The sequence below is a fragment of the Chiroxiphia lanceolata genome, chromosome 14 (genome assembly GCF_009829145.1).
Source record: "Chiroxiphia lanceolata isolate bChiLan1 chromosome 14, bChiLan1.pri, whole genome shotgun sequence".
NCBI classification, from domain to species: Eukaryota; Metazoa; Chordata; class Aves; order Passeriformes; family Pipridae; genus Chiroxiphia; species Chiroxiphia lanceolata.
In genome coordinates this window covers 8,549,107-8,557,895 of record NC_045650.1, presented here as the reverse complement: position 1 = coordinate 8,557,895, position 8,789 = coordinate 8,549,107, and the positions used below count along the sequence as shown (strand labels likewise).

The 8,789-nt window shown below is 42.7% G+C and overlaps 1 protein-coding gene across 10 annotated transcripts in view; it reads right to left on the bottom strand.

Annotated features, from left to right (window-relative positions):
- Nucleotides 1–578: 578 nt before the first annotated feature.
- The window catches only part of FGF13 (fibroblast growth factor 13), a 314,139-nt gene continuing 305,928 nt past the window's right edge, over nt 579–8,789 (bottom strand). For all 10 annotated transcript variants that reach the window (XM_032701955.1, XM_032701956.1, XM_032701951.1 and 7 more), the window contains 2 exons: nt 6,374–6,572; nt 579–5,084 (listed from right to left, as the gene is read on the bottom strand). In XM_032701955.1, coding sequence (XP_032557846.1) covers nt 4,948–5,084; nt 6,374–6,572 — 336 coding nt within the window. In that variant the 3' untranslated portion in view covers nt 579–4,947. The remainder of the gene's footprint in view (nt 5,085–6,373; nt 6,573–8,789) is intronic.

The following is an 8,789-nucleotide window of genomic DNA, read 5'->3' as shown; positions in this document are numbered from 1 at the left end:
CTTGTTTCAGGAGACATGAACCAAAAGGCATGAACCAGGAAAGGGCAGGGCCCCACAGCTCGGCTCACTCATGCCAGGGAAGAGAGTTTCTTAAAAATTTACTTGGTGAATGGGGAATTTTATGTTCTCAAGAACATCACCCTTCCAAAGGAGCTGAAAAAAGGCCAAAGCTGGTGTTGTTCAGGTTAAATTGCATGGCAGGTCTTTTCCCTAAGAAATCAAATTATTTTAAATAGGCTTTCTACCGTACTCATATGTCATTTTTGCAGAGGCAAAGTCAGACAAAACCATGGAAACTAAGCTCTGACATTTAGAGTAGCCATTCCCTGAGCTGGTAAAATGCATCACACTTTCTGTGTGCTTCATGGACCACGTCAAGCATACAGAAAACTGAAGGATCCATCTGTGTTGGTCTTGGCTTGACCACTCAAGTTGCCCCTCTCTGGTTCAGGAAGACAGAGGAAAAATACAATGTCAGAAGGGTCTATATCCCAGGAAATGCTAAGTGATGGTGTAGTGCACTGTAGAGCCCTTAAACATCTGCAGTGATAAAAAATTAGAGCCAAGACAAGAGGGAGTCTGTTTTAGAGAGAATCATTTATTAGAAGATAGGAGGTTGTTACGTACAGATTCTGTTCTGCAAAAGTGTCCTGGTCAAGGATATGTCAGGGAGACATTTAAACCCATTAGAGCTGGCTCTGGTCTCCACACAGAGATACTCAAGACACAGCAGAGCTCTGCCAGACCTGGCTCTCATGCTGGTGCTCAGCTGGGGAGAGGCCTGGCGTACCACAGCATCCCTGAGCTCATTACACCGTCTTTATCCCACTGGAAAACCTGGCCTGTGGGCTGGAAACCAGTGGTGGGGACACCAGACGGTGCTGCAGAAGGGGCACTGTTCTTCCCTGGGCTAACTTGGAGATATTTTCCCGAAGTAGGGAATTGTCTTCCATCGTGCCAGCGATGAACATGGCTGAGCAAGTGGCTACGGAGGTACAACCATGCTATGAGGTAGCATGAGGTAAATTAAAAGGAAAAAAGGAAGATAGAGAGAAGAGCTCTTCCCACCCTCTCTCACCCCAAAACCAGGCCAAGCACCAGTGCCTGAGCCCCCTGCAGAGACCTCCAAGAAAGCAGCTCTGACAGGTGGATCACAAAAAAGAAGCAATTTTGTCTCATAATAGTTCTGCTCCTAGCAGTATTCCTCCCAATTTCATGGGTGACCTGTTTTCTTTTAGGTTGGCAGGTAGCATTTGTCAGCCTCTCATAACGTCTCTGCACAGCCCCTGTGGTGGCTCAGCACTTTGCCAAGTGAAGCCCAGGTGCATCAGAAAGCTGCCGTGATGGATTTACACCTCCTGAGCCAACTCCAGGCCCGAGGTGTGCTGCATGGATTGTGGGCAGCACTGCTGGAGAGGCAGGGCCAAGTGAAATGGCAGGTGAAAAGCATTAGTCACCAGCTTGGCGATACCAGAAGGGCCTGAGACCATCTTCTGCAGATGGTCAGTGGCTCACAGACAGCTTAGGGCTTGGATTCATACCAGCCCTGGGGCTTTCCCTTATTCCAGGTGTGCATCTCACTGCACTCTGCTGTTGTACCTGTGGCAGAGTAAAGCAGGTTTACCAGTGGGTATAATTTTTCTTTTGTTAGATAACCATCCAAATGGACATCTTCCCCATATCTAGCAGGTTTCTTAAAGGAAAGTATTATCCAGAAGACATCTGTGTAACTTTTTACTTTATGGGTGCTAAAATACATATTTTGGAGTATGACTCCTTAGCCTGGTCCTCTGATGAAGCCACTTTCTTTTCTTGTCTTAACTTCACTGGGCTAGAAGGTCACCTTCACTCACTGTCTGTAAAGTCACATTTAACTCTGATTTTCCTTATTAAATCCTAGTTTTGGCTCCGGAGACTACATGTAAAGCCCTGGGTATAATCCCCCACTTTCCTCATAAAGTACATGAGCTTTTGTCTACTATCAGGACTCTATCAAGATTATTGTGCTTTCAGTCCTCAATAATCTGAGGGAAAAACTACTGTTGGAACAGGTTTGAAAGAAATTTAATATAATTGTCAGAAAGATCTGTTTATGGCTCATCTATCACCATATCTCTCTTCTCATCTCCATCCAAGAGTGGCCTTTGTTAGCTTGGTATATTAGAAAGCTTTGGAACTAGAGATTTGGCAGTGAATGCTCACAGCTGACACCAATGTCAGCACAAAAGATGGGTCAGACTACAGACCTCAGAAGGGATGATTTGTGGGACCAACATTTTCCTTTCACTTCAGATGACCTTCAGGGTTGGAAGTACTTGGAATGGAGAATAACAGGAAGAGTGCAGCTATAAAGTAAAGCAGCAGAGCTCCAGTTATATTTAGGATAATAAACACTCAGCACTGAACTAGCTTTGCTACAGATATGCTTGTTTTTAAATCAGGTTTTATGTTCCTAAGGCACTCAGATTCCTTTTTTGGAACATGTACCCCAATAAGTTTGATTTTTAGGGGTGGGAGAGTTAAATGTTTCCCAAGGGCATCTCACACTTAAGGAAACATGCTCCAGACCCACTGAGTTATCAAAATCTCTGGAGCAATCATGACCACAATTTCAATTTTTAAGATTTTCTATGGCACTAGTTGTGCTCCCACTTTCTTCACCCTATGGAAAGGGGCAAGCTGGGGCCCCCTGGGCCCTCTGAAGATCAACAGGTGGTATCTGGGGACAGCAACACTCTACCCCAATATGGGAGCTCAGTAGGCCAGAGCTCTTTACCTCTCTACTATTTGACACAAAATAATGAATCTGGGGGTTCGATCTGAAACATAATCTCCTTCCCTCCTCTCTCAGCCCTAACCTTAAAAAAATGCCAAGCACTGACCCAGCTGGTTTAGTTTCAGACTAACATTTCTGGTTCTTCAACCACCCATGATGAAAACTTGTCCCTACTAGGACTTCTCTAAAAACCTTGGTGAGTGAAGCTCACCTGTCAGAGCTGCCTGGATGTTGTAGATGAGAAAAAGTTTTCATGGATGTTTTTGGAGAGAAAAGGCAGGAGAGAGGGATGTTTTCTCTCCGGAGCATGTGCACAAAGGCAGAAAGGATGGGAGCTTTTTTCCCTCAAGACCAGATAAAGCTGGCTGATAAATGTACCTGCAGTGATGCCCAGCAAACACTGGGCATCATCCAGGTGCCACCAGGCACAAGCAGGACTTCCCGGATCTCTTTGGGACCTCCGTGCTGGGGGCTCTGAGGAGGTTTGCTGCGAGGTAGCGCTACGTGGCTGCACTAGGGAAAGTCTAACAGGGAGGGCAGACACGGAGAGGCTGGAAAAGCTCAAAGCAGAGAAGTGCAATTCACTGGGGCTCCAGCAGCACACGGCAGAGGGGTCGTTACCAAGACTCTGTGGCACTTAATCGTCACTGTGTTTTGAGTATCTCGACTGGGCACACAAGACCAGTTCTAAAAATATCCAAAAGAAAGAACACGTTCTAATTTGTATAGTGTATGGCATTACAGGGGAATGACCCATCACACAGAAAGATTTTGAACATTAATTACAGTATCTTTTATAATTTTTTAATTTAATTGCCAACCCTTTTCCCTTTAAATTAATCATGGATGTACAGCATTTAATCAAACAAGCTTTTTAAAAAAGTACATCTTAATATAAATAGTTTATTCAGTGCATGGTTGTGTATACAACAAATAATAAACAACTCTTTTGTACCAGGCAGAGAGCTGCCTGTACAGAACTAATTCAGTTTTGGAGCACAGAATCCAACGATGATTAATGCACAAAATCTTACACATCATGCAACTCTATGCCAATATTCCAACTTTCTCCCATGCAACAGACATGATGACCTAAATGGAAACCTAACTACATTTTTTAAACAATTGTTTCCAATAGCATGTATAAGTATATGTTGTTTAGGGGTAACCTGTCCTAGCGCTTCCTCCTACACAATATTCACGTGCCCGTTACAGTGAAAGGACTTTTACAAATAAGACGTTTCTTATAAAAAAATTAAGTCACCTTAATTCCACAGTTTCTGTCTTTAGAAAAGAAGCCACAACAATAGTTTAACATGACACACAAAATGGAATTAAGAGAAATCTACACTGGAGGATAATTTTATCCCTTTCTGTTAACTTCCACTTGGGATAACAAAACAATTCAATTCCTACAGACTGGGGTTAGCACAAGAACTTTACCAGAAACTACAAATCTATAAAAATTTATATTTCATTGTGTTTAAAACCACAAGAACACTGTTTGCTTGAGCCTGAGACACCAACTCTCAGTTCCAACCCTGATTTTTTAATTATTATTTTTTAAAGAATTATTATTTTTTAAAGACATAGCTTTAAAGACCCATTGGAGTTCAGAAATCAAAAAGCACTATTCCAAATTAAAGGATACATTTTTTTTTATCAAGCCTTAGATATAAAACGGTAAGCCAAGGAAACAACAGAGTTTACATATTTGTTTTTTGTTTGCCCCTATAAAACATACAAGCATTAAAATTTCCTTTGAAGAGCAAAAGTGGTCTTAGTTTCTGAGTTGGAAAGCAAATTCTTATCAGCAGTGAATGCTGTGAAATGTTTTTGTTTCGGATTCCACAAAGCATAGGAGAGAGAGAGAAAGAGAGAAAGAAAAAGTGAGAGAGAGAAAGAGCTGGACATTTCTTCTCCGAGATTTATTCCGCAGTTATGTTTGCTGGCTATCCAACTGCCTTGTGATATGCACAAGCATATTCTACATAATTGGGGTATATCCTTTGACAACCAGTAGATCTAATGGCTGATAAACGAGTGACCTATGCAAGTTCGGTGGCTTGTCCTGGGCAATTGAACGTTTGGATGAAAGACTGCTAGTAAGAATTCAACTGCATCCAGAGGTAAGGTTCTGTTTAGAGAGCACTTGGCTTGCCTGAACCTGGCTACGTTGACTCATTTTGGCTCATGGATTTACCCCCATTTAGCACTCCTGAAACACTTCTGCTCTTTGTTGGGGTCCCACTTCCCGATCTTGAGAACTCTGTGAGATCGTGGAGAGAAGGTTCTTTGTACATTGCCACTGCAAAGCAAAAGAGAGGCAGCACATCAGCACATGTCATGGGCTACTCAGTCTCTGGGTGCAAAGTCCAGCTGTGAAATGTTGGGATTTTTCATTTGAAAATATGCAATGTAATGAGAGAATGAAAAACCATGGCAAGTAGAACTCTCCACTTCAAACAGTCCCTGAGGGTCTCTGAGGTTGTCTTCAACAGATTGACATTTTAGAGAAGGGAAAAACCACAGCTCCTCCCTCCCTCCCTCTTCCAGTTAAACCACCCACCTACCAGCTGCAATTAGAAAATTCTACAAAATAGACCTAAGCTGATATAAATCAACATTTCCTTATTAATCATGAATTAGCACTGTTGGCAGCTGTGATTTGACCTGTTACCTGTATATGTAGCCTAAGCAGGTGAGTGTGAAAATGGATTTTGAGTCTTTTGTTTCCTTTGCTTTCACACCCATTAGAGGTGAGGATCAACCTCGACATCAGTTGCCTAGCACCTAGTCCTAAATGTAGACTGCCAGACTAGACCAGCATCCACCCAGGGTGATGTACCTTTGAAATATCCTCTCTGATTTCAAAAGAACACTGCCTTAAAAGGCTACCTAAGAGCATAACCCAGAAATGGAAGCCTTCATTCCTCTTAGGGAAAGAGCATATGGAAGTTAGTTCTTCTGGAGAAAAGGAGGCACCTTTATACATCGACTGAGATCTCCCTCTTGGCATTGACCAAAGAGGGAGCCAAGACTGACCACAAGTCTGATTCAGATCCCTCAGTTAACTGGGATGACTGTATGTCCTGGTTTTTAATACCCAGTGGTATATGTAAGCCACATGCATTATTACCTTTAGTGTCATATGCTGATGCCACATTAATTGCAGTTAAACAAGCACAGCACATCTGAGCTTTATCCCAGGCAAAACCAGACAAACAAGCTTTCTGTAACAGGAAGCACAAATTGACAAGCTATACAGCAAGTCACTAATGGCCTGTTAGCAGATGTTTGAGCCATTCCAGGCTGAGCCTTCATTACCTATAACAGGGACAGTGTTGACTTTGGGCACAAAGAAATCAGTAATGCTTTTGGTTACTAGTAACTGTATTTGGTTAAATTAGAGAAATGCTGAGGTAATGCAGAAAAACCTGAAAAAAACAGCTCTGGTTAGATTAACAGCATGTTACAGAACATTATACTCCTGTTATATAAGTAGCCAGACCCTGCAAATACGAATACACAGCAATTAAACACCTCTAACACAGGTCAATGTCAGTTCAGACGGATGGAGTGAACCCAGGCAATTACCTTTTAATGGTTTTGGAAGGAAGTGTGCTGCAGGTTTATTTTTCTTCACGTGGTTTCCTTTCATTATTTCTCCTTCTTTGTTAAGACCCAAATACCAGCCCCGGCCAGACTGTTGCTGTCTGTAGATCATTGAAGAATATGTCACGTAGTAGTTTTCAAATACTGATTCTTTGAACTTGCATTCAGGTGTAAAATGTTCCTGTAAGGAAGTAACAGATCAGTATGTGCTGAATGCTGTGTCAGTTAATGAGAAAGCATCCAATATCCATTGTTTTCCCAATAGTTAAAAGACATACCTCTCCAGCTATGAAACATGGGTCCTAAAAGTATTAAAAAATTAGTAACACAATTTGAAACCTGTGAAATGATGCTGTGAGCAGCTCTAAGATCTTTTTGAACGATGAGTATAAAGTCTAAGTGAAGATTTATTGATCGATGCAGCTAATGAATGTTGGGCAGATGTAGCCCTGATGTCAACCCCGTGGGACCAGCTGTGGTCAAGCCCCACGGGCAGGAAGCGAGGCCACGTAATGCCTTTGTTAACTGCTGGCCCTGACTGTTTATGAGGAAAGTGAAATAAAAATTCAAAGCCAATATGCCATGAGTAAATGTTTGTCTCTTACTAACCCAGCAATATTAAATTAGCTTGTAGCAGCTGCCTTCTTGGTCTAATCTACGCTCTTTCTCTGCCCAGCGTATCATCCATGAAAGCCCAGCTGTCAGAGTCCCACTGCAGACATTAACCTCTGCTCCAGGACTGAGCCACAGCTGGAAGCCTGCAGGATCGAGCCTTAGTCTTCATGTTGAAATGCACTGCTTCTTTTTGGGAGATAGTATTGGGCTAATAGAGCAATAAACCAGGACAGAGCCTTTTTCTTCCTGCCGGTGGTGTGGCTGGCTTTCCCTGTGCAATGATCCTGACTGAACCAGTATCACTGCTCTATTGCCCAAATTAAAAAAAAGATACAGACGTGAAACACGGGTCTTAAAGGGATCTCAGACCAAAGCACAAGTCTTGACAGCACCACTCAGCTGTTTCCTAAGGCTTCTGGGTGGTCCAGGTTTTTTAACATTACAAGTTCTGAGAACATCTCTCTTATGGAGTCATTTTCATAAAATATGAAAGAGGAAGGGTTTGGTCTGGTGATGCAAATGTTAACATCACAGTCCTGCCTGTCATCACACCACAGAGCAGCCAGTTGTTTGCTGGTCTTCCCTTGTGAAGGCAGCCAGCTTCAGAGAACTGCCCTTGTGCTACAGAGGCGTGAAAGAAAGGAGGAAAAATTGTGCTTGTATAATGATTGTCATTTTGATTTTTAAATATTACAGGAAATTAAATGCCTCAGAAGCTTAAGATGTTTTTATCTAGTTCCTCAAATATTCTTATGTGAGAAAAAGACGGTATTAGGAAAAAAAATAGAAACCCACCACTGTGTTTTTTCTGCACATCTTTTGCCATTTTGTCTTCATAGGAGAAAGAAAAAAGCTCCCATACTTTGACTGGCATTTGCTTCAACAAAGAATGTGAAGTAAGCAATTTTCTTCTCTTTTTCCTTCAAGCTAATTGGCTGTTATTTAGTTAATTGACAATTGGTTTCAATTGCTGTCAAATGGGGACAGCCACTGCATTTTTGTAAGATTTCTGCATAAAAGCCTTCCCTCGCTGTTGGTGCCCAGCACCAGCCACAGTAACAAAGACTATTGCAATTAGCAGCAAAATGGAAAAACTACAGTGCTCTCACTGGAAGACTGTGGTTTATGTACAGTAATTTGGAGCTGTTTTGGGTACAAAGGCCTGCTTGTACACAGCAGCAGAGGGTCAGATTGCAAACAGAACCACAACATTTACCCTGGCTCTCTTAGGAAGCAAGTTAACCTCGGTAAGAGCAGGAGCTCACAGAGTCCCTTGGAACAGAGGGACAGAAAAAAGACGCTAAAAGCTCCTTCACTCCTGTTTTCTCCCTTGGCCCTGGTGGAAGTGCTGTGCAGCTGAGTTTGCAGTTGAGCCCATATACAGCCAAACCAGTCCTCATGGTGAAGCCCAGTGTGCCAGATATCCTCGAGAGCATCACAGGCAAAATCCTCACCGTGAGACTCAGCAGGAACTACAAAGGGGTGGATTCTCATGGCACAGAACAGACACGTCTCTTTACTGTGCTCAGTTATCATGGCAAAGTCCCTCCCAGTTTTTCTGGCACTAAAGCAAAACCACCTCATTTCTCTGACTGGCTTGGCACAGAATTGTGCCCCTTTCTCTTAACTGATACCTGCTTAATTCCTTGGCCATGGCTGCAGCTTCAGAAAGGTGTTGCACGGAGGGAAAGGCATCCTTCTTGCCAAATAAACAGCTCCCACAGAGCTCAAGCGCTCTGCCTGCTCCTGAATACTAAGCAGCTGCTCACCTTTTGCAAGAGTT